This window comes from Vitis vinifera, chromosome 1 (assembly GCF_030704535.1).
Source record: "Vitis vinifera cultivar Pinot Noir 40024 chromosome 1, ASM3070453v1".
NCBI classification, from domain to species: Eukaryota; Viridiplantae; Streptophyta; class Magnoliopsida; order Vitales; family Vitaceae; genus Vitis; species Vitis vinifera.
The window spans coordinates 12964336-12989235 of record NC_081805.1 but is presented as its reverse complement, the minus strand read 5'-3'; the positions used below and the strand labels follow the sequence as shown (position 1 = coordinate 12989235).

Below are 24900 nucleotides of genomic sequence, written 5' to 3'. Positions count from 1 at the left end.
TTATCATTTCTGTTCATCTGGTAAAAAATTTCATACATGTTAAAAAGAAATTTAGTTCATGGTTTTCTTTTCTTTTATAGGAAAATAGATAATATATTAAGAGAACAGCACCTAACAATAAGAGGTGCACCCAATGTACACTGGTGGTATACAAAGAGCTCAAAAATTACAGAAAACGTCTGATCAAGATAGCCCACAAGAAGACCTATCTATTCACATTTTAAGGCTATCCAAAAAATCAAGATTTTCAAATTAAAGTCAACACAGCAATTAGTGTTTTTTTATGATGCTATGGATCATGAAAATAGTTTATATAACAGTGCTCACACAAGCATTGAAATAGTATAGGTAATTTGAGCTTTTGCATGACTATAAAATTGTAAAGTCAATACTTACCAGGCATGGGATGGATTCCATTCTGTATGGGCGCCAAAGGAACTTTTGGAGACACATGATAATTCGTGAGATGAGCCTGATGCTCAAGCAAATGATTAAACAAAATGATTTGTTTCTTCAATTTTAATCTTATGTAATAGGCCCTGAAAAAATCAGCATTTTCTTCTTCCAACTTCTGCCATACTGAGTTAACAAAGAAAGAAGAGGACATCAGAAAACAATGCTTGCTTGGAAGCATTAGACAAACAAATATCGTATTTATTAGGCGGCTAAGCTTCTCAAAAGACAAGTTTATCCTTTATAAGAAAACAAAGGATAAACTTCTTATCACGTCAAATTTAGTTTTCCATCACATCAAAGAAGACATCAGACAATATCTATATTTTTTATCACATCAAATTTAGTTTCCACTTTATTGACTCTTGGGTCAATTTCATCCAAACACTAATAATGGGAAACCAGCCACTAGTTACAAGGCTCCAATAAGACTAGAAGAGTCCTATCACAGTCAGATGCAATGCAACTCCACCCAGTTGGAAAAGTGCTCGTCTTCCTAAGCAAGAGTGAGGAAGAAAAGATTGACGAACCATTAATTTAATAACAAACAGAATTTCTTACATGAGCATAGATTTAAAAGAAATGGACATAATAGTTAACCAATTAAGATGATAAAATATGTGGATGTTAATGATTTTGGACTTTATGGAAAGGCCTGCCAATGCCTACCCAAAGTTGTAAATCCAGGATCTATCCTTGCACGACTCAAGAGGGTCTTCACCACTTCATCCCTGTTCATGTACAACTGTAGGCACCGTTCTATCAAATTCTGGACCTGGAGGAAAGTTTTTGCAAAAATTATTAAGCCCGACATAAGAAACAGATTTGTTGAGCTCCCTTTTGGAGATCAACACAAAAAAAAAAAAAAAAAATCCATTAGTAGAAAGCAAATAATGTCTTACAAGTTCAATATCTTCACGCGAAACTTTCCTGCTATCATTGCTTGAAATGCATATTGAACCTGAGTCTGCCACAGGAGCCTCTGCTGTGTTGTTCTGGTGGTCACTTTGGGACTCATGTGAAACTTGGGTTGAGGACTGTATTTCCTGTGCACTCTGTGAATCCTATGGAAGGTTTCTTAGTGTTGGTCAAGAACACAAATGCAGATCAACAAACCATTTTAAGAAAAGGTTTTAAAAAATTATGCAAAGAATTGCACCATGACTGGGGTCAACAAGCAAAGCTTAGGAGGTTTTTTTTCCCTCCTTTTTAACCAAGGGGTCACAAATGCTAATCTTCCTAATCACATCATGTGTGTATATGAATATTATAGCCTGATGACATTCCTAAAAATGTTGAGGTCTGAGGATCATGTTCCAACTCAACTAAGTTGTTTTAAGTCCATTCATCAAGGGATAGCATCTAGACTAAATGAGTAACTGACTCCTTAATTCAATCATGTGAGAAATAAAAATGCAAAATTTGTACTAAAGACTGGAAAATATCAATGCAGAACCTGTAAGGTCTTCATTACATCTGAATGCAAGTTGAACTCATCTCTCTGTTTAGCTCAGGTATCTCCCAGCTGCAGCTAAGGTTGTCTGATTCACTAAGTTCAAAAGTTTGCATCTAAATCTCTAATACTTCATAAAGTTGAGACAGTTTTCGCCTGGAAATAAATGAATTATGAATATATATATATATAGCACCATCAGGAAAGAAGCACATGGAAAAGCAAAATATGCAAGTATAAAATTATAAATAGCAAATCACAGTAAAAATCAATCATAAAATTGGAACACAGAAGAACAAAATACTTGTAAGACTAAAATAAAAGTCAACTTCAAAAACCATGCATTTAATTAGAAACTTTTGCAGGACTGAAGGAAATCAATATTATTTGTTTTGCTAATCCTCACCTGAATTCTCTTTGTGAAAAACCAAGTGAAATTATAAGCAATTAAAAGCCTTCTCCATTTTCCTACAACTTGTAGCATGAAATGCATATTTCCTTCATCTATTACAAAAATGCTTCAAAAGTACGTAAATGGGTAGATAGGGAGGGAGGGAGAGAGAGAGAGAGAGAGAGAGAGCATTTTAACATGAGAGGCAATAAAAGATAGCAAAATGTGGGGAGGTGATATGCAAGAGAAAGGGTTATCCTGTGATTGACGCATATGAGTGTGAGGTCATTCATGTTGGGTAGCTCATCCAATGAAATGTTTTTCACCCAATAAGACCAAGTAACAAGGCTCACTCATGTCGGATAAAAGTCAATTATCAAAACCATCATTATCACTATTCATCTCCTTCATCACAAATAACACTACTATTTCAAGGTGAAGAACCAATTATTAGAATGTTGGTGCATAGAGAGTGTCCCCTCCCTCGAAAGAATGCAACTTTTATCCATTTTTCCAGATTGCAGTTTTCTTTGTTCCATGGTGTTCTGTGTGCTACATACATGATCATGGTATGATTGTCACTAATGCTCCTTCACAAAACAGAGCCATTGGTGAAATTTAATTTTATGGGTATGTATAAATGAAATTGCGAAGATTCTTAATAGCTGCAAATGACAAGGTTAGATTAAGTTTCCTTGGCTTATTCACCCAGAAGTCACAGAGCATAGCTCTGAAGTTCAGAAAACTAGAAAATTAAAGGATTCCACCATTTTTAAAACCTAAAGAAGAAAGCCTGAAATCTTACAAAATATCTTGCCATCACCAATCTCTCCAGTCCTTGCCACCTCATTGATCTTGTCAATTACTGCTTCAACCTAAGACAGGAATGGAAAGATTTGAAGAGTGGTACAGCAATGGAAACAGTGTGAATCTTCTTGTTTATAAGGCCATTTAGACTGTTTTAGTTTTAAATATACCTGGTCTTTGCTCACCACAATCTCCATTTTAACTTTAGCAACAAATTTGTCCTCAGAAAATTCAGAGCCTGCAGCATGACAAACAAGAACAAAATAGTAAAGATAGCATAGGCACCAAAGAAGAGACTACCAAAGAAAGAGAAGGAAGAAATTGTAGAAAAATAAACTAAACCATGTATCAAATTTTCCCCTCCCCAAATTGAACCCAACACCCAAACCCTAGATCTTCAAAACCGAAAAAGGAAAAAAAATTTCATGTCACACAAACTACATTTCTTTTCCATTTATTTGAATAGTTTTCAGCAACTAAGCCAAAGAGGAAAGGGGTTCATAGGTACGGTTATTCAACTTAGGTGGGTGGAAAGGGACAAGGAGGAATGGGGTATAGATATAAATTGTAATCAGCTATTTTTTCTATTATGCAATATCCAGCACATGAAAAATGAAATACTTGACACCTCCACAAAGCAAGAACTTACCTGCCTGTCTTTCAGGCGAACCGCCTTGAGCACCAAAGCCTCGGACATCAGAAACAGTAACACCACGAATACCCATTTTCAGCAAAGCCTATAATTATTTTTTTTATTTACAAAAGGCCACAAATTAGAACCAGTATGTGAATCCACAACAACATAAGTATTCAAGTATTTATGTTGCACATCTTACAAGTAGCACTACCATAAAAGTAGTATGTAAGCATTTATGTTATACATTTGATTCTATGAGTAAGAAAAACTGCTGGAAGGGAGAACTGGAGGTCTTCCTGCCATCCTCAAATAAGCTGCTGCTGCAATTGTGGGTGCCTGAAAAATATAGCAACAGCTTTTGTTTAAATATTGGCATGCAACAAAAATAATTAACCTCCAAATCTTTACATGTAGGTCTGCTATATTTATAAATGTATGGACATGAAGTACAAAACTAAAGTTTAACAGCAGGATCCTGATTCAACCAGTTTAATATACTAAGAGAAATTTAAAAGAAAAGAAAGAAAAGGAAATAAACAAAACCTTCCCAAGTACGCGTGCTATTTGTTTACCAGTAGTTCGATTTACCATCACATTTACTAGTGCATCTTGGACGATGCGTTCAGACTCAGCATCCAGTGCACTTGTTGCTTCATCAAGAAGAAGGATTCGTGGGTTCTTCAAAATGGCTCTTGCAATTGCAATTCTTTGCTTCTGTCCCCCAGATAGCTGAGTTCCATGTTCACCCACCATTGTGTCAAGCCCCTGTATACACACCACAACCATTCCAAATATTGCAAGCCTTTATAAGGAAAGAAGAATTGTTTCTCTATTTAACAAACAGAAGATTTGTAACTTTTTCTAGCATGCTGAATATGAAGGAATTTCACCATAATAAAAGGAGGAAGAAAGAAAATAGGCTTACCTTGGGCAGTTTGACAACCTACTATATATCTTTGTGAGAGGGAGAGGGTGCTTACTTAGCATGAAGCAGGAGACTATCCTACTATATATCCATCCACAAAGAGAGAGATCTCCACCCAAATGCCCCAAAAGATCAACCATAGCTCAGCTGCACCCCCAGCCAAGATGGGTGATTATCAGGCTACCTAGCGTCTCATCTATAACATTTCCTTACAAGGACTCTACCTTGCAAGTCTTGAACTTGATTGTAAAGAATGTGGTTCTTAGTTACAACCATGGTAATTAACATCATAGAAGACATGCCAAAATATAATATCCAAAATTAAAATAAATCCATAAGCTTAACAACATTGAAAAAAAATAAAAAAAAAGACATTACAAAGAAATTGTTAGCAAAAAAGAAAGAAAAAATGTCTCTAACATCATCTTAAGTAAAAAATCTAAAGTACAAGTAAATCATCATTTTCATCCATCATTGTGAGTTGGGGTTGTGAGTCATGAATTGATGAATCACCTAGTAAAAAAAAAACACCAAAAAAATTATTAGAAAACTTTACTAAATATTTTAATAAAAAACAATTCATAAAATTGATAATTATGTAAATCGGTTACCTTCTTTTTCCTTCCATAACCAACTTTGAGCACACATTAAGGCCTCCAAAGTATCTGGATGAAGCCTACTGCGATGTTTTGATACCACCCTACCACCCGTGCTAAAGGCTGACTCAGATGCAACTGTAGATACCGGAATAGCATAGATATCACGAACAATCATCTGCAAAGTCGGATACTTTATACCATTTGTCTTCCACCAACTTAAAACATCAAAATTTGAATTCCTTGGCAGAATAGACTCCTCTAAGTAATAATCTAACTCCGACTTCGTATGACTTTCTCCAATGGTACTATGAACAAATAAGTCAAACTTTGAAAGAGGATCTTGTTCATCATAGTTTAACTCCAAAAGAGTTGAACCTGATGAAGTACCATAGGATGAAGTTTTTTGCCCCAAATTAGACTTTGATTGATACTCAGAAAGCAACTCATAACACATTCCACGGATTTTTTCTATCTCATTTGAAGCTTCAGACCCATACATTAGTGGAAAGTAAAACTCTAAAATCTTTATCTTGTATCTTGGGTCAAATATAGCTGCTATTGCCATCACAATATGACACCCACTCCAATACTTGTCAAACTTTTGCAACATACTTGATGCCATCGTTTTCACAACATCATTTGAGCATATCAACCAATCATACAATGCCTCTTTGATTTCGCACACTTTGATGAAGAAAGTATTTGCAGTGGGATAATTTCGTCCTGAAAACAACTCTGTTATGTTGTAAAACAATTTCAATCTTCCACATATTTCCTTTGCCATATTCCATTCTTCCTCTGTTGGCACAACCATGTAGTATTTTTCACGTTGCTTCAAACGTGGGAACACATCTTTATATGTTATAGCAATTGATAACATCAAGTATGTGGAATTCCATCGTGTCTTACAATCAAGACTTAACTTCTTATTGCATGGAATACGCAATTGGCGAGCTGCATCTTCAAACTTTTCCATTCTTGATGGGGTTGCTGACCAATATGCAACACTCTCACGAATTTTTTCAATTTCTACTTCAATGACATCCAAACCTTCCTTAACAATTAAGTTCAACACATGTGCCGCACATCGCATGTGGAAAATTTTTCCATTCAATAAGAGTGAATCGCTCAAACATAATTTCTCCACCAAGATATTGATCATCCCGTCATTACTTGAGCAATTATCCACAGTGACTGTAGAAACTTTTCTATCCATATTCCAATCCAACAAGAAATCCATTAATACATCTGAAAGAACTTCTTTTGTGTGTGGAGGAGGCACATAAACAAACCTAAATTAAGAATAAAAAATATCATTAAAGGATCAAATAAAAAAACACTTTGGAAGTTAAAAAAAAATAACATAACTAACCTTACAATATGATGGTGTAGTAACCAAGACTCATCAATGTAATGTACAGTGATAGCCATGTAGCCTTTCTTTTGATTTGATGTCCACATATCAGTTGTGATAGCAACTCTACTTTGAAGTTTCTCTAAGTAGCTAATCATCTTATCTTTCTCAACCTCATAAATCTTCATTATATCACCCTTAATCGTATTGCGGGAAACCATCTTAAACAAGGGTTGGAGACTAGTAGCAAAATCTCTAAACCCCACATGGTCAACGATTGAAAGTGGGTACTCATGCAATATAATTGCACGTGCAAGCTTCTCTCTTGACATTTCTTGATCAAAGGTAAAACCACCAATTTGAACTTTTCCATGACCTTTTCTCTCTACTGCCAATAATTGTTGTCTAATATCAACATTTCTTCGTTTCATGCACCTATCTATGTGTACATGTAAGTGTTTTGTCCCATTCTTGCTATCGGCCTTAAGCTTTCCCTTACAATGCTTACAAATAGCATAATCTTGTCCATCTTCTATGATTTTATCAAAATCATTCCAAACAACCGAAGTCAACTTTCTTCTTTTAGATACCAAGGTTCCATCAGTAGTTGAAGTACTGCCTGTAATTGGAGTTGAACCCGCACTTGGCATGGAAAAGTTTTCCCCTTCTTCTGATGTCATTTTTCTTAATGAACAAATAAAGTCTATAAGTAAAACATTCAAACCTAAATTAGTAACCTAAAGCTTGGATAGGGCTTGAAGCAAGGGTTTAAAAGGCAAGATTGTATTTAGGTTAACCTCCAAGAATTGCAAGATGTCAACATAGTTTCCATTAATAGGAAAATAAATGTAATAGAAAAGCATCGAGGGCAGTGCAACCGAAAGACACATGCAGTTTATATGGACAGCCCACAGCAAGTGAGAAGAAAATAAGAAGAAAATAAAAAAAACAGAAAACAAAGTAAAACAAAAGCAAACAAAGAATATTCTAAAAAGTAATAACCAGAAAACAAAACAAAACCTTGAAATTAGGAATATTTAACCAATATCAAAACTATTAACGGACAAAATTTGAAAATCAAATTCTCTAAAGACAAAAGAATTTTACGGAAGAATAATTCTATATTGAATGGCACAATATGGAGACCACTAGCACAAAACACATACAGCCGAAAAATATTGAATAGGATTTAACATGGAAGCAAAAGTGGCAGTTTCATAAAAATTAAACAAGGGCAAATGACTCATTTGTAATAGTTACTAGTAAAAAGCACATGAATATTAGTGTCATTAGATTGTATCTTAGTGTGATACGCACTAGAAATGGGTTCATTGATGGAATGCATAGTACATGTTCAGAGGGAAAAGAAGCACTAGTTAGAGAAATTTAACTTAATCAAACCCAAACAAGGTAGAGTTGAGACTAAAAGGGTCTTACAACCAACCCTCTTTGACATATCCCAATTAAGTTAATTATTCAATGGAGTACCCCCAAAAATTGAAGAGGGAGAAGGATGAATAGAAATCTATCAAATACCAAATGTATTCTAAGGTCCTCCATTTATACACGTGAGGTAACACTCACCCCTTGGTCGCATAAAAGCCAACCCAGCAGAGATGTGTGCCCCCATCCAACCAAGAACACACACACAAAAACAAAAACAAAAAAACAAAAAAAAAAAAGAAAAGAAGGGCGCAAAAAGACTGTTATAAATTTACTTCTTGTTTTCTAGTTCTTATCCATACCAGCAAGCCATCAGTATGTTCAGTTGCCTATTATTAACATTTGTTAAATGTGCAAAGCCTGAAAGTAACAATGTACTTGCACTAGGATTATTTAGACAAAACACCAACAGATTCAGACATAGCTCTCTCTAAGAATCACTTTCATTGATTTTGTCCTGTAAGTTTAAGTTTCCGTTGGTACCTACAACATGTCCCTCAATTTGTTATGTAGCCCACAATGTGGTTTCAATTTACTTTGTGTTTTCTAGTCCTTATCCATACTGGTAGCATATACTATATTTCTATGTGTCCCAGTTCTCAGTTCCCTCCTATTTTCCCTCAAATTCTTCAATAAATCAAACATTCTTTAACCCAAGCCTTTCAAGTTCCCAATACCTTCCATGCAGTAGGTAATACTTTACCGTCCAACATAGCAGCATGCCATCAGTATGTTCAGTGGCCTATTATAACATTTGTTAAATGTGCAAAGCTTGGAAGTAACAATGTACTTGCACTACAATGTTAACCAATTTAGACAAAACACCAACAGATTCAGAGGCTAAAAAAATACAACTATGTCCTAAATTTTTTTTACAAATTACTAACAAATCCAGGGACGTTAATTACTAACAAAGAGTTCAAATGATCATATTGCTGCCAATCAAGGCAACTATGCTTATTCAAAGCTATTCCAATCCACCCATAAAAGTTTATATTAGTTGCATCAAATTCCTAGCCATCAAATACCAACTTCAAAGTATATCTTCTCTCACACACATATATATAACATAATAATAACAATAAAGTAGAGTTAATGCCATTATTCCCCCAACATGCCACGATATAGCAAATAAGATTAAATCTTTGTTCTTCCTTCTTCTCCTCTGGAATTACAGGCATACGGTGTATACAGTTAATTAAATTAAAATTATAAAGCCAAATTACTTACCCAAACGGGCTTATGCCAATCTATCAGAAATTGAGAATTCCACATATCAACCTTGAAATCATGGATATTTTAGAATAAAAGAGGAATGATTTTTTCCACGTATGAAATTATAACACCAATCTCAATGAATATTTCAAATCATCCATCAGATGGTGCCACACCGTTTTCGGTCAAGACTTCAAATGATCCACTCCGAAAGATTGTATCCTCTTTTAAAGTCCAATCTGAAAGCATTCAATCAATAAAAAGAATGGTTCGTGTTGAAAGGGAAAAAGAGTAAACATTCAATCTGACAAGTTCATATAATCAATAAAAAATTAAAAAAAAAGGTTTCGTATCAATAAAAAAGACTGCTTAGCCCCTATTATGATTCGCAAGAAACGGATTCAAAACCCTAAATAGCAACCCGAAAACTAATAGAAAAAAAAATCCTTCAATAATCTGAAACTGGAAATGGAAAAATCCTAAATCTCGTATCTCTTGCCCGAATTAGAAACGGAATACAACACCAAATCAAGGCATCATTCAACCAAAAAATCAACAAAAAATCTTACCGGTTTGTAGATACGTGAAGATAATAGCTGTGATTCTTGATTTCTTGTGAATATGGGATAAACAAGGATGAATCGAGAGGAAATGGATTTTCGAATGGATTATCTGATGGATTTCTCCATTGAGTGGGAGGAAAAACCCTAGCGCCGACGGGAACGAGATCTGAGAGTCTGAGAGAAGAAGACCTAAAATGAGGAGAGGAAACTAATATTTATACGTGGGGGGTAAAATAGTAATTTCATATCGGGGCGGGTTGGGCGGGTCAAATTATAACTACACCCGACCCCGCCCCGAACCCGATTCGGGTTTTAAAATAAATCCTGAACCCGGCCCATCCCCGATTGGCATGTTCTTATACCCGTCCCAATAGGGGCGGGTCGGGGCGGGTGACCCGGGAAACCCGCGAAATTGCCATTCCTAATCAGAATGGATCCATCCCTGCTGCGACGCTACGTAATGTAAAGTCAAACCTGAGTAGAGAGCAGAAGAGGTGAAGGATGTGCTAGGCTTTCTAGATTGATACATAAGTATGAACGGAACCTGATGTGATTACTTGCAACACTGTACTTTCTGGACATGCATAAAAATTGGTATAGGTCACCATTTCGCCAACACTATCTGCAAATGGGAAATCAACGGAAGCCAAACTGTTTGCTTATGGAGGTTTGCAAGATTATTGAAGGTCAAAGATATTCCAAGAGGTTGAATGAGAGGCAAATTATTGCTTTACCGAAAGGTTACTTGTTAAGTTCCTCATACATTTCCATGCATGGCGAGACTATGACACCATGGAAATACACAGCAAAGGGCAAGAATCTTTTCTTACGACATGAAGACCAGAGGAATTTCGGTCTTGAGCAGCTTGCAGACCGCAATCTCATTTCATTCTATGAGAGGTCAAATATCCCAGATGGCGCGCATGGCTACCCTGGTATGCGCGGCCAACTCCTTTCCAACCTTCCAAGGTGCACTGTTCTCTACCTATCCACCCCCACCACGCTGCCATCATTGCTCTGTTTGCCAAATATGTGTTCTTAAGTTGGATCATCATTGTGTATGGGTGGTGAACTGTGTGGGAGCATACAACTACAAGTTCTTTCTTCTTTTCTTGCTGTATACATTTCTGGAGACAACATTGGATACTTTAGCATTGCGGCCTAGTTTCATCAATTTTTTTTTTTTAGAAGCCAAGAATCATTCAGCCTCACCTGGAAATCTTTCTATCATTTTTTTTGGCCTTTGATTTTGTACCTTGATGCAGTTATTAATTTAGCATTTGCGCTGAGTCTCCTTTGTTTCATAGTCATGCATGTGTCTTTCCTGTCTAGCAACACCACATCAATAGAGGTTTATGACAAGAGGAGAGCTGTCAGGTGGAAGTATGACTTAGGCCGCAAGACGAATTTTGAGCAGGTCTTTGGCAAGAAAAAGGCATTGTGGTTGTTCCCATTGTACTCAGAAGATGATTTCAGCAGCATTCCTGCACTCAATGGACTTAAGTCTTGCAGCCGCGCCATCCATTAAGAAGTCTTGCATCCGCACCATCTATTGAGAAGCCTTACAGTCGCATAACGCAGAAAAATCTTGAAAAATGTAAGTTAAAATTCTTTAGTTTAGTTTTTGATTCTTTGCTTTAGTTTGAAAAAGTCAGAATTTTATTAGTTTAATTAATCATGTTAGATAAATTTCATATTTTTAATTCGGATTTAGTTTAATTTTAATTTATTCTTTAATTTGGAATAGTTGATGATTTTAATCTGATAATTTAATTAATCTTACTAGATAAAGTTGATGTTTTTAATTCCAATTTAGTTTAGTTTTAATGTGTTTGTGTGTTTAGTTGACCATATGCTAGCTCTTGATTTGTTATTCTCAATTTAGGCATTTCTTGAATCTTAGTCATTAATTCTTGGTGGATATCTCATTAGTTTATTTGATCTAAGTTTTAATAATTTATTATTTCGATAGTCTCTAGTCAAATTTACTTTTTAGAGGCTATCGGAAAATAGTGAAGACTGACCTCCATTCTCACCACTTTAGTTTACTTAGTTGTCAAAAATTCTACTTTGCGATTTTTTTTTTCTTTTATTTTGCTTATTTCTTATGTTTTGTTGTTTTCAAATTAATTTCTTTTATTTAAAATAAAATACTTTTCTTAAAAGTTCTCTTTGAAAATCTATTTCAAAAACTCATTTAGAGTCTTTAGAATCAAGATCTCATTTTTTTAAATAACATGCAACCATGTCTTGATCGGTTCACATTCGTCTTAATTTTCCTAAGACATGAATCCAAGCTTGTGGTCTCAAATAAATGAGATAATTTTAGGCTAGATTTGTGTATATCAATTGGGGAATTAGTAAAACCCTACATAAAATCATTTTTTCAAAACTCATCTTTGTCGCCACCTTTTCTACTTGTTGTAATCATATCTATTTTTTTAGAAATTATATATAAGATGTATGTGATAATTGTTGATTTCGTATACTTTGATCATTTTTTATATTCAAATTAGATATTAAACATGTTAGGATTCTTTCCTTTACTAATCATTATTATCACTTTGATCTAACCTCCATGTCCCGAGGAAACACATTATAAGTTATCTATGCTATCCAGGTACACCTTCTATTACTCACCTTCTAAATTATGTGAATATCCTTGTCACTATGAACTGCGCCTATGTTTGATAGTGTTTGGGTGCTTTGATATTTGTTTCATTGTTCGATTATTTCTGATAAAGCGCATACTAGATAATATACTATTTGAACTAACTTTGATGTCTTGTGATAATGCTTAAGAAGCAGTCCAAGTATGCACCTTAAATCTTTTATGATCATGATTTGACTTTTCTTGTTTAACATGCTAATTTTTAAATCACCTCAATTTACTTAGGTACCCTCAATCAATCAATTAATTATCTCATTTCCCTCAACTTCGTTAGTAAGGACCTTTATAGGGCTTAGAAGGGTGTTACCTTTTAAAAGTACCTTCCCAATAAGTAACCTGATCCCCGGACCTAAACTTAGGTTTTCCAAAGACATGCTTTTCGAAAAACTATGGAGTCACTTCTTTAGAGTTTTCTTTTTTGTTTTATTAATCCTTTTAAAATAAAATAAAATAAGTGGTGACTTATCCGACTTTTCCAAAACCAATTTTTTCACCAATAAAAGCAAGTCTCGCCGATTGAGTGAGAACGCACGTGAAAAATGCAGGTCCACACTTGTCACATGCTAGATTATATTTATTATATAACTATTATCAAAAGAATTTGTATTCTTTACACAAAAAAAAAAAATATGTATATTGATATTTGCATCAACTAGTATCTATTATAATTACACTATTTTGCTGAATAGTAATTTTCTTTTAAAAAAAATTGTTTGTGAAAGGTCATTTATTTTTATATGAATAAATTATTTTTATAACGAAATATATTTGTCGATTTGTATTGGTTTAAATTGATCGCAATAATACACTTTTATAGATGGATATTTACTGTTGCAATTTCTATTGATAAAAAATTATATATAAGTAACAAGTAATTTAATTTACGAAGGAATAGATATTTTAGAAATTTGTGACGTCTTAAATCCATTACAAAAATAAACTTAAGTAGGGTGGCAAACTTAATTTTTTTTTTTTTTAGCATATTGTCAGTGTATTTTAATATTGAAAGGTGTTTACACCTTGGCCCTTTACCCTTTATGAGACTAAGGTGATGGGCAGTAGATAATTTTCAAGTGTCTTGGTTTTAGCAAGTGAGTGTGTGCTTGCTTGTTTCCTTTAACAAAGGTGCAATGGGTGCTTTCACTTTGTCAGAGGTCATGGGCCTACAGAGCTATTGGGCAATGACAATCTAACCGTTATCCTTATTAACCTATTGTCCTTTCTTAAACTTTAAGGGCATCTTGTAAGTATTTTCCAATCCAACGTGAAAGGAGGTCATCTTTATTTATTTATAGATTAAGCTAAGGAATTAAATTGGGAATCCTCAGGATTTGGGTACCCAATTCTAGGAATTTGGCTCATGGATTTTAGCAGTTTGTCTCCCTCGTTTAATAAATTTGTCATAAGAAAATATTTTTAAAAAAATTTCTTTTGACTTTAATTTTTTTTTTTAGATTTTATTTTATAAATTTTCAAATTTTACCACATGTTAAATTACATACCACATGTTCGATCTGTATCAATCATCACTTATTAAGGTCAAAATTGTTGAGCTGAGGAATCATAATTTTGATGATCGATTAGTGATAATTAATTTAATTCACCAAATTTTTTATGTAGGAGGGCACCATGAACACATCGTTTGTCCAATTCACCTTTTATGATATGTTTCACCAAAACAAATTAAATCTATTAAATATGGGTAGTTTCGTGTTTCATTATCAGGGAGCTAACTGGAGCTCAAGTAACATATCTAGGTAAGAAGAGATGATAGTTAGTGCCATTGGCATTGGGTTCGCTATGAGCAGAGGAGACAATTACTCCATTTGCCAAGCCATCAATTTGTTGTGCACATTAATTCCCGGACAATAGGCCAGAGAGTGGTGGGTGTGTGTATTGTTCTCTATGCTGGGCAAAGAAATGAGGAAGTATGGAAGGAAGGAGCCATTAGGTAGGGGGGCCGGCTGTAGGGCTACTTGGTCCTGGACAAGGTTATAAAAGAACCATTTTGGCCTTGAAAATGTGGCCATCATGACCCCTCATTAACATATGCACCAGAACAGCTATAACATCTATTGCACCTTCATGTGCAGTTTTAGTACGTCATTTCCTTATGACACGACCTTATCTTTAATGGTCTCCAAGTTGGGAGGCAACAATCCATGCACATGATCGTGTCCGTGTTGGCTGACATCCGCATTATCTTTCCATATACTTATCTAGCTAGAAGTAAATCTAGTGATCGTTATGGGCCATTTGGATGCTCAGAAAAGCAAGGTAAGTGGAAGAAAATGTTCGTTCTCTTTTTGGTTTCCAAGGGAAATCACATAATGTTCTAGGGAAACCCACCTGACCAAAATGCATGCATGAGACCTGAAAGCATGCAAGTAAATTTTAAGTTTGGAAAAAGCATTTAAGTAGATTAACCCTAGAATGGTTCAGACTACAGGGTTAGTTCTTTGTTAGTCACTTGCCCATCATTTAGATCTATTTCTTTTCGTACCCTTTCTGAGCAATCGAATGGGACATTGATTTAATATCGTTTTCAAACCAAAACTTTACATCAACTTGACATGGGCATCCTCGTTAACCTAGCCAGGACCAAATTATTTTGGGTTGGTTACCTAATAGCCCTTCAAAATTTCAGTACTATCCCTAAGACGCATACCAAGAATCAAAGGCGCAATGACCTCAACAGATATTTGCCTGGATACCAAATGATAAATTAAGTTTAGAGGACCATCGGCATGTTGGGAACTTTGAAACTAAGAACAATAACACAGCAAGCTGGATTGAATGAAATCATTTTATTAACAATAACTTTGGCTTAAATAGCCATTCAATATAGATCTAAACAGAAAACGAGAAAGCAGAGGAGATAAAGATAAAGCTAAGTAACAGAAAACTTGGAACAAATCAAATATCCCTAAAGACTAGGACTTTCCTTGTAGACCGGAATATTATCCTAAAAACAACTGCAATAAAACTCCTTCACGGCACATGCATGGCAGAAAGCCCTTTTTCTTTCCCCGGGCCAGAAAATTAATTGAGAAGCTAACTGCATGCAGTACTTAGGGCCATTACATTGAATATGTAATTAGTGCGAGATTGTACATCATTATTTCCACTCTTTAATGAATTATATGGACCTTGCAAACACACGTCATTCTTTCGTGAATTCAAATTCCATACAACATTGCTTCGCTTAAAAAATATGTCATGAGAGGGTCTAAAACAAGCATAAAAAGATATGGTTGGCATTTTTAATGTTTTTTCAAATCAAATTTTTTATCAACTCAATTCTTAAAATAATAAGTTTTTCTTTTTGACAGAAAATACCTCACTAATATATATAAAATAATTTTAAAGATTAATTTCACTCAAATCTCTCGAGATTTATTATAAATATACATAACCATCATTGCTTTTAAAATTCGCCATTTATAAGAACACAGGCTCTTGGTTCGATCTATTTTTTTATCCCCCCATTAATTGTATGTTTATAACAATAGGGATAGAAGTTTTGCAATTCCAATCAATCAGGCATATTGTGTTGCTAACTCAAAATCCAAGTATACCTTAGAATATTTACACTAAAACTTAGGGTATGTGAATAAAATTAACTCTAATTTTTATACCGAAAATAATTTTCTTGATCCGTAAAAATGCCTTATAGTTTTCTTCATCAAATCTTTTGTAGGTAACTCCTCTTACCATCGTATAAAACCATTATCTAGATTTGTTTGAAAAAGAATTTATGGAAAATGAATGAATGAATGCATGCCAGATTTTAGAAAGAAAAATGTGAAGGAAGGGCTGATACTCAGGTGCCATAATGAAGAGCAGTAAAGTATTTATGTAGAAAGAAGTTTTCAGATGATCAAAATTAATCACAATCTCTCAACAACAAAAAATAACTATAGATGAACTAACTCGTAATTAACTATAGTACCTCACTGAAATGAAACTAGTTGCCCATAAATAAATTAGTACTAGCATTTATGAAAGTAGTTTATTTATGGAAGAATAACCCAAAAGGGTGGACTGGAAAAAATAATGACTATGAAGGCTCACTCTTTTAAAGGACAATTTTATCATTGAATATGTTTTTTATATTATTTATAAATAAATTGAAATTGTCAATGATGTAGGGTCCATACATGATGATAAGTACAAGTTGATAAATTATGTGAGGCTCATACATGATGATAAGTACAGGTTGATAGACAATCAACGGTATATTTCTCAACTTGAAAAAATTGTTGTCACTTTTGAATAATTCACTGTTTAAAAATTTGCTATTTTTTTTCAAAAAAATTGAGATTTTGTTAAAGAACCTTGTAAAAAAAATTATTTTTAATGTCTCATAAATAAAAACCATATTCTAAAATTATTATATCGTTTTATATATAAAACATACAATTAAAAACTTTGTTATCATAATATAATGAATAATTATTTTTTACGAGCACTCATCAATTGAATAATATATAAATATTCAATTGACTAACACACACATATTAAATAGAATAACTCACAATTATTCATTGGATAATATAGCACGTGAAAAATTTAAATAAAAATAAATTAAATTATATTGTAATGATAGTGTATTTATATTGTAAGTATAATGTATTTATGTCGTACCTATATTTAATTACAAAAGTAATAATTCTAAAAATGTTTATTCATACCTTATTGGTATTAACACATCGTATTAATATATTAACAACATTTATTTAGTGTTTTGAAATTATTTAATAATTTTTGTATATATATATATATATAAACTACGTGAATTCAAATTAGTATTTCATTTTATTTCAGAAATTATTTATGATATAGGTATGTTGTGAAATATAGTATGATCATACAAAATTACCATTTTTATAAAAAATTTCATAAATTTCTTAATTAGGTTTTATTGTAATGTAAGTGTATTTATATTGTAATTATAACATATTTTTGTTGTACCTGTATTTTATAATAAAAGTAATAATCTTGAGGATCACCTTTTATACCTTATTAATATTCAACATATCAAATATATTAACATCATCCACTCGATGCATTGAGAAAAAAAATTTATATGAAAATTAAAAAAAAAAATCATATAAATTTTTTAAAATTATTTTATTATAAAAATAAAAAATGATTAAACATTCTCTATCATTTTCTTATTCTTTTTAGAGAATCTGAATGAAAAATTAAACATTTTATCTTCCTTAAATTTAATACAAAAACATAATTTATCAATTTAAAATTATAATATATATGAAAAAATCATCATTTTTATTATATAATTATAAACTTATTTTTTTTCTTCATAAAATTAAAAATTATAATAAAAAAAAGGTAAAAAAACAATAAATGATATTTTGAAAATATTTTTTAAAAGTATTTTTGTTTTAAATAGTAAATTTAAATAACAAATTATATATAATTGTAAGGGTTAAACCCAAAATTTTGATTTAAGTTTAAATATCAATAATTACAATAAATGTGGAACCCATGTACCATAAATGTATTAACAAATCAAGTGAAGTGTTTTAAATGTTTTGAATTTTAAAAGTTTTAGTTAAAGGGCAATTTGGCTATATTAAGTCTATTAAAGTCCTCCTCAAGAATTATTAAAAGATACCACCCTTTCTAGTAATTGTTGTGTTCAGTACACCCTTTTAGGTAATTCTCCCTTTATTTATTGTGATGGTATTAATAACAAAAATATTTAAAGAGGCCGGTCCTAGTGCCATAGATCAAGAAGTACATAGTTCTAAGTTTTCCCAAAATCTTCAAGATTTATTCAAATATTAACAAGCTGATAATTTAATTTAAAAAGTCTTTATTTTTATTCTTTTTCAAATTTATAATTGATCATGGACTCATGGGAGCCGGATGTAATGAATTCACAGAAATGATCATCTTTCACTCTCCTCAGCCAACATTGGGGATTTTTTTAAGGTATGGTTATGCGTCACCAAGAAAGAAATGATATCTCCCGAGAGAATGAGTCCACCTGCAAATATGCCACCAGGTCATGATTGAAAATATAACATCAGTCCTTTCTTCTTCCTAGATTTCCTGTTTCTATAACCCTTCAATTTATTTTTTTTGAGAATTGTGTTTTGAGTCGAGTTGGGCTCAAAAATTAATATTTGGTCTATATATCATGCATATTTAAGCCCAAAACCCAAACAAAGTATGAAAATTAAGATGAAGGATATTGTCCTTTATTAATTCCTAAAATACCCTTAACCCTTACATAAGTACAAGTAAGTGTGAATTTCAATTTTTTTGTGTTTTTTTTTCCCTTTTCTATTTCCTATTAAGTATTACTCATTTCTAACTTTTTTTTTCTTCCAATCTATATTTCTATTTTATATCAAATAAAAAGTAATAATGTTTTTTTGTTTCTCATTTTTAAAGATATTGAAACTTTTTGCTCTTATTATAAGCAATGATAAAAATTTTGGGATTTTTCATCCAAATATTTTTTATCTTTTAGTTTAATTTTTAATTTTTTATTTTAAATTTATATTACCCTTTCATTTATATTTTTCTCTTATTTTTAATTATTTTTTATATTTTCTACATTAACCATATTTAAAAAAATTTTAAAATTGACTATCACTTCACTCTATTATTTATATATATATATATCATTTTAGCTTTTTAATTTTTAATGTTTTTATTTTAAAATTTTTAAAAAGATAAATTTATTGAAAAAAATAACTAAAATATGAAGTTCTAATATTATATTAATAATTTTTCTTATCTAAATAGACTAATGCAAAATATTTTGATTCATAACAAGAAAATTGTCAGTACAATTTTTTAGTAAAACTTCATAAATTAAATTTCAAATAAAATATATTATATAAAATTTTATCTAAAAATTATTGAAAGTGGTATTTATTTATTTTTATTGACTTTCAAACTTATCTAATTTTTTACTTGAAAGGTAATAGAACATGTTTACAAAAAAAATTAGTTTTTCATTTTTTAAATAAATGAGATAAATATTTTTAAAAAATTAAAGATAATCTTAGTAAAAAATTTGATAAATATGATTATAATTTTAAATATAGATTCATTTGGATAAAATTTCACCAAAAAAAAAAAATAGTGGAAAGAAAGAACATTGCTAAAACTACAAAACAAAATATGCAATTACAAAAATTTGATGATGAAATTTAAAAATAAAATTAGAAACAATTCTTGAGTGAAAGAATTTGTGTGGGGAAAAAATATTTGAGTGGAAAAAAATGGGAAAGTTTTTCAAAATTACTTGAAATCCTTAACAAAAAATAATCTTGTACACCCTTGTACAATTAGTAAATTTGTCTTGTACAGTTAGTGTAATACCCTTGTACAATAACTCAAATTTCATACATCATCTCATGAATATCTGACAATAGGTCGGTTAACCATGTTTGCATTGATTTGGTTTTAAAAAAGAAGAAAAATTGTTGTATAATTTTGTTCTACAATTATCATAAGTGAGGTACCTATTAAAATGACCATATACAAATTAGATAAAGTGCATGAGATGAATGTATGTTTAACCAATGTATGTAAGAAATGTCATTTATCCTTAGTTAGGGGAAATAAACAAACAAGTTTTTCAAAATCACTTAAAATCCTTTACAAATAATAGTCTTGTACACCCTTGTACAATTAGTATATTTGTCATGTACACTTAGTATATTTGTCATGTACACTTAGTGTAAATACCTTGTACAATGACTCAAATAAAACGCTATATTATTTTATTTTCAATGCAAAATGTAATTAAAAATAAGACAAAGAAATTACTTAAAAACTATTATTTAAGCCAAATTTATTTATTTATTTCCTTTTATTTTTGGAAATAAAGAAAAAAGAATAAAAAATTTATTTAACCATAAGAAATATGAATATAAGATCAGTTGGAAAATTCAAAATTTATTTATTTATTTCATTTTATTTTTGGAATTAAAGAAATAAAAAATAAAAAAAATTATTTAATCATAAAAAATATTGATATAAGATATGTTAAAAAAATAGAAATAACCCCAAATTTATTTACTTATTTCATTTTATTTATTAAATTAGAAAGTAATTTATTTTAATAGATTAAAATGTGTGATTTATTACTTTGTTAATTATGGATATATTAAAATTTTCTATTAGACAAAAAATAAATAAAGAAAATAAAATTAAAAAGAGTAATAAATATATATAATTTAGTTATTTAATTATTTTTCATGTAAAAGATAGTCCCACAAAAAACACATAATTGATCAATTTCTTTGTTTAATCGTAAACATATTATATTTTTTTATTATTAAAATAACTAATGGAAAAAAATAAAAATGGATAATCAATGAATGAAATTTAATTATTTTTATTATTTTCATATAAAAAATAGTACTAAACAAGGTTTTCAATTTTTATTTTTTAAAATAGTTTTCATTTTTTAATTAAATTTTTTTAAAAAAAGAAAATATAAAAAATATAAATCATATTACTATTTTTTAGAAAGTATTTTTTAAAATAGTTTTTGAACATAATTTTTCTTTATTTATAATTTAAAATAGAAAATAATGTTGATTTTCAATTATTTATAAAAAAATTTAAAAATAATGAAAATTCCAAATTGTTAAAATAGAATTATTATGGTTGCGTGAATAGTGGTGCAATAAAGATAAAAAGAAACTTATGTGAAAAGTCATTGGGTATTTTAGTCCATCACTATTTTATATCCTTAAAATATAATGTATAAAAATTTGAAGGATATATTGATCTTTTAATATCTCATATCATTTCCATCAATTATGGAAGTTACATGGAGCAAATGTTAATTTTTTGGCCCAACCGAGCTCAAAACACAATTCTCCCTTCTTATTTTTTTGGGGTGGGGCGGGGTGGGGAAAGTGAAAGTCTTTGGGTTGTAAAGGTCAACCAGAGGAGCCAAAGGCGAAAAAGTGGACTTAACGACATGGACATGTGCCTGGGAATCTATCCATGGACGATGGATCATGCCAGGAACAGTTTTCCAAAATTCTAGTGGGGTAGAGGCTCTACCTCATGTACAGGCAAGTTGAAGGAAGAAATAAATTGTGTTGTAGGTGCTTTTACAGAGTAGTGCCCTTGATCCTTTAATGCAAGGTTGGGGTTTTTTTATAGCATGTTCCTTAGGTCCTTAGGAGGGGCTTTGCTTCCCTTTACTTTTTTTAACCTTTTTTGTTATGTTTTTCAATCTTGCCGCATACAATGTCAAATGATAATTGATTTCTTTTCTATAATATCGAGTCTTGCATGCATTTAGGTGGACTTTAAGGTTGGGTGGCCAAAGGGTAGTGCTTTGGAAATGTCTGTTTTTTGTTTGCTTCAACATTAGATAGGAAAGGATGTTGATTTTGAAGATCATCTCTTGTGAATAAGTGAATAACCTTACTCATGGGTGAGATGATTTTTTATACCTTTAGATAGGATTGTACAACAATATTACATCAATTCATTTAATGCAAACACAATAAATACCACGCCCTACCCTTTGCTTTCCTTTTTCCTTGTTTTTTTTTTTTTTCTTTATTACTTCTAGATTTGAATTGTCTCATCGGTTACAAGCTACGTAGGTTTTTGTTGTTTGTACTGGTTTTTCCAAATTTATATAAAATTGGAAAAGAACTTATAAATGCCCCGCCTAAAATCTCATCTCCCCCACCCCATAGACGAACTTTTTAAGGACCAAAATAACACAATTCAACACACTTTCCAATTCCTCCATTTCTTTTCCATTTTCCCCATAACCCTAAGACAAGTTGTGTTTTCAAAGCAATGGATAAGGAAATAATCCTCACCAATAATACTAAAAATAAAGAGGTATGATTTCTAGATTTTTTTTTTCAATTCTTTAACAACTCAATCAAGGACTAACAAATATTAGTATTTGAAATTTCAAGGCTAGACACTCTTTAAAGTGTTTGAGAATTAAGTTTCAAACACCTTAGGAGTTGTTTGGTAGTAGAATATTAGAAATTTCGTATTTAACACATGTTTTGGACTCGTCTTAAGTATTCGATGTTAAACATTCAAACACCTATTAAGATGTCTAATATTAAACCTCTAGACACCTATTAATTTTTTTGAGTTAATGATAATTATTGATGTATCCATACTAGAAAGTTTAAAATGGTAGGATGCACAAATCTCTGTATGACAAATATAATTCATCCTAATAAAAAAGTAATAATCAATAAATAAGAAAGATCAGTAAAATAAATAGAATGGTTATTCTAATTAGTAAGATTGATACAAGGAAATTTCATGGACAAAATCGTAAAATGACTTTTACTTCTAAAAAAATGGAGTATATAGAGTTCAATGATGCAAATAGTATCTTACCTTCCTTACTCCTCGATCCATGCCACTAGTCACGACAACCACTTTGGGGAGGGAATTTCATGAATATTAAGTCTAATTATTTACAATATCTTGTGGTACCTTAATGAACTAATTTTTTTTTTCTTTCATAAAATTTTTAGGAGGTGTTGATGAAACCTAAAGTCCCAATGCCACTTATAACAAGTATTAGGTATAATAATCAATATCATTATGATGAGGGTTAGACGATTCCATATGTACCTTACATAGAGATGTTTCATTGTTTATTTATGATAATATTATCACTCAAAATATTGTAAATTTGGATTATAATATACGGTGTACTGCATTATCGTTGTATGATAATTTACTATTGTATGAGATATCTATATCTATCATTGAAAACTAAATTTTCATGTTTTGATATTAACATATAGCATACACCAAAGAGAAATATGTTTTCAAACAATACATAATAGATCAACACAAACGAATATAATTCTAAGGAAATATCCTTCTAGAATAAATAGATGATGGTGGTACTTTTGGTGCTAGTGTTGGTGTTGCTAATGCTGATAATGCAATTAATGTTAGTATTGGTGAAGGTGTTAATAGTGCTATCGGTGTTAGTAGAGGTGGCAAAACTTGACACAATTCACTAATGTGAATTAAACCCAATACAGTTTTTGTGGGTTTGACTTAAGTATAGTAAGATTTAATTCAAATTCGTGAACTTATTTAATAAATAGATAATTTTTTAACTAACCTCATAACATGAATATAATCTATTTAATAATCATGCCGATTAATTTAATTATAATTCATTTTAAATTATTTAATCCATATTTGATTTATTTTAAATTCATTTTTAAAAATAAATAGATAAATTAAGTTATAAACATTAGACATTAATTTTATAAAATTATACAAGATCTAATTCAATCTAATTATTCAATAAAATAACTTAATTATTAAATAATAAATTGACTAATCAAGATATAATATTTTTAATTAATATATTAATTATATAAACTTATGTAAAATTTAACTCAATCCCACTATTAAATAAAAAACATAAGTATTAAATAGATTAAAAGAATTATTCGGTCGTGTTACTTTTTAATAATTATGTAATATATATTTGACCCGATAATAATTGAATTCCCACGAGTAGGTGCTAATAATATTGCTGGCCTATGGTGATAGTCCTGGTAGTGCAACTGATCCTAGTGCTGGTGACGGTGCTGGTTCTGCCAGGATAGCGATGGTGCTGATGCTCGTGGTGGTACTGGTGATGATGTAATGATGATGGTGATCGGGGTGCAGGAATAGAGACCTATAGGTTTCTCTAGTGCTAGACTGCCGAAATAATATCTGAAAATCTCTTTCCTGACTCCACATAGATCCTCTCACGCTAAAGGCTTGTATATTGTCATGAATTTATCTGTCCTTTCTAAGATACGAATTACCACGACATAATGTGCGTCAGGAGCTGTCCCTTCTACGAAGGGATTTTTTTTTTTTTTTTTTGGAAAATTATGTTTTGGACACATGCCTCCCAAGTTAATAAAAGATTCTTCTAATTCTTCAAATTGAGTCCAAGATCCAATAAAAATATAAAAATTGAGTTAAAGTATATCATCCTTTAGTATTTTCAAAAATGTCATTTGTTAATTTTGAGAAAAAAATTAATATTTTTGAGAAAAAAATTAATATTTTATAAATTCTTTTATTTAATTTAATATTTTTTATTTTATTTAATATTTTAAAAAAATACTTTTATGTAATTTAATATTTTTTAAAATACTTTTATTTAATTTAATATTTTTTAAAAATAAATTTATTTAATTTAATATTTAAAAAAATATTTAATTTAATATTTTTTTAAATACTTTAATTTAATTTAATATTTTTGAAAAAAAATTAATTTAATATTTTTGAAAAAAAATTATTTAATTTAATATTTTTGAAAACTACTTTTATTTAATTTAGTATTTTTGAAAAAATAAATTATTAAAAAA

At 30.8% G+C, this 24900-nt stretch overlaps 3 protein-coding genes and 1 pseudogene across 4 annotated transcripts; 1 reads left to right on the top strand and 3 right to left on the bottom strand.

Annotated features, from left to right (window-relative positions):
- Nucleotides 1-291: 291 nt before the first annotated feature.
- On the bottom strand, nt 292-2090 carry LOC100264107 (uncharacterized). Of its 2 annotated transcripts, none has more exons than XM_059740795.1 (4): nt 1910-2090; nt 1356-1508; nt 1123-1228; nt 292-579 (listed from the first exon to the last, which is right to left on the bottom strand). In XM_059740795.1, the coding sequence occupies exons 1-4, from the start codon at nt 1922-1924 to the stop codon at nt 386-388; spliced, it is 468 nt and encodes a 155-aa protein (XP_059596778.1). In that variant the 5' UTR covers nt 1925-2090; the 3' UTR covers nt 292-385. The 2 variants fall into 2 exon arrangements, with proteins under 2 accessions (XP_059596778.1, XP_059596776.1); XM_059740793.1 differs by having other exon boundaries at nt 362-579; nt 1356-1517; nt 1910-2089.
- An 819-nt stretch (nt 2091-2909) lies between these two features.
- LOC132254642 (nitrogen regulatory protein P-II homolog) lies at nt 2910-3872 on the bottom strand. Its single transcript, XM_059740792.1, has 3 exons — nt 3754-3872; nt 3275-3342; nt 2910-3172 (listed from the first exon to the last, which is right to left on the bottom strand). Exons 1-3 carry the CDS (start codon nt 3827-3829, stop codon nt 3077-3079), a joined length of 240 nt encoding a protein of 79 aa, XP_059596775.1. The 5' UTR covers nt 3830-3872; the 3' UTR covers nt 2910-3076.
- A 121-nt stretch (nt 3873-3993) lies between these two features.
- LOC109122769 (ABC transporter B family member 9-like) lies at nt 3994-4525 on the bottom strand. Its single transcript, XM_059736729.1, has 2 exons — nt 4285-4525; nt 3994-4077 (listed from the first exon to the last, which is right to left on the bottom strand). The coding sequence occupies exons 1-2, from the start codon at nt 4492-4494 to the stop codon at nt 3994-3996; spliced, it is 294 nt and encodes a 97-aa protein (XP_059592712.1). The 5' UTR covers nt 4495-4525.
- Nucleotides 4526-10763: 6238 nt separating this feature from the next.
- Nucleotides 10764-11368, top strand: LOC100261917 (probable protein S-acyltransferase 12; annotated as a pseudogene).
- Nucleotides 11369-24900: the final 13532 nt, after the last annotated feature.

Bases quoted from the DNA above. Each gene is read 5' to 3' on its own strand.
- LOC132254642 (XM_059740792.1), bottom strand. From the start codon at position 3,829: ATGGGTATTCGTGGTGTTACTGTTTCTGATGTCCGAGGCTTTGGTGCT. The intron at 3,343-3,753 runs GTAAGTTCTTGC...GTCATGCTGCAG, and splicing joins TTCGCCTGAAAGACAGGCAG to GCTCTGAATTTTCTGAGGAC. The intron at 3,173-3,274 runs GTATATTTAAAA...TTCCTGTCTTAG, and splicing joins TTGTGGTGAGCAAAGACCAG to GTTGAAGCAGTAATTGACAA.
- LOC100264107 (XM_059740793.1), bottom strand. The intron at 1,229-1,355 runs GTAAGACATTAT...ACTTTCCTCCAG, and splicing joins CGCGTGAAGATATTGAACTT to GTCCAGAATTTGATAGAACG. The intron at 580-1,122 runs GTAGGCATTGGC...TTGTTAACTCAG, and splicing joins TCCTGGATTTACAACTTTGG to TATGGCAGAAGTTGGAAGAA.
- LOC109122769 (XM_059736729.1), bottom strand. From the start codon at position 4,494: ATGGTGGGTGAACATGGAACTCAGCTATCTGGGGGACAGAAGCAAAGA. The intron at 4,078-4,284 runs GTTTTGTTTATT...TATATTTTTCAG, and splicing joins TAGCACGCGTACTTGGGAAG to GCACCCACAATTGCAGCAGC.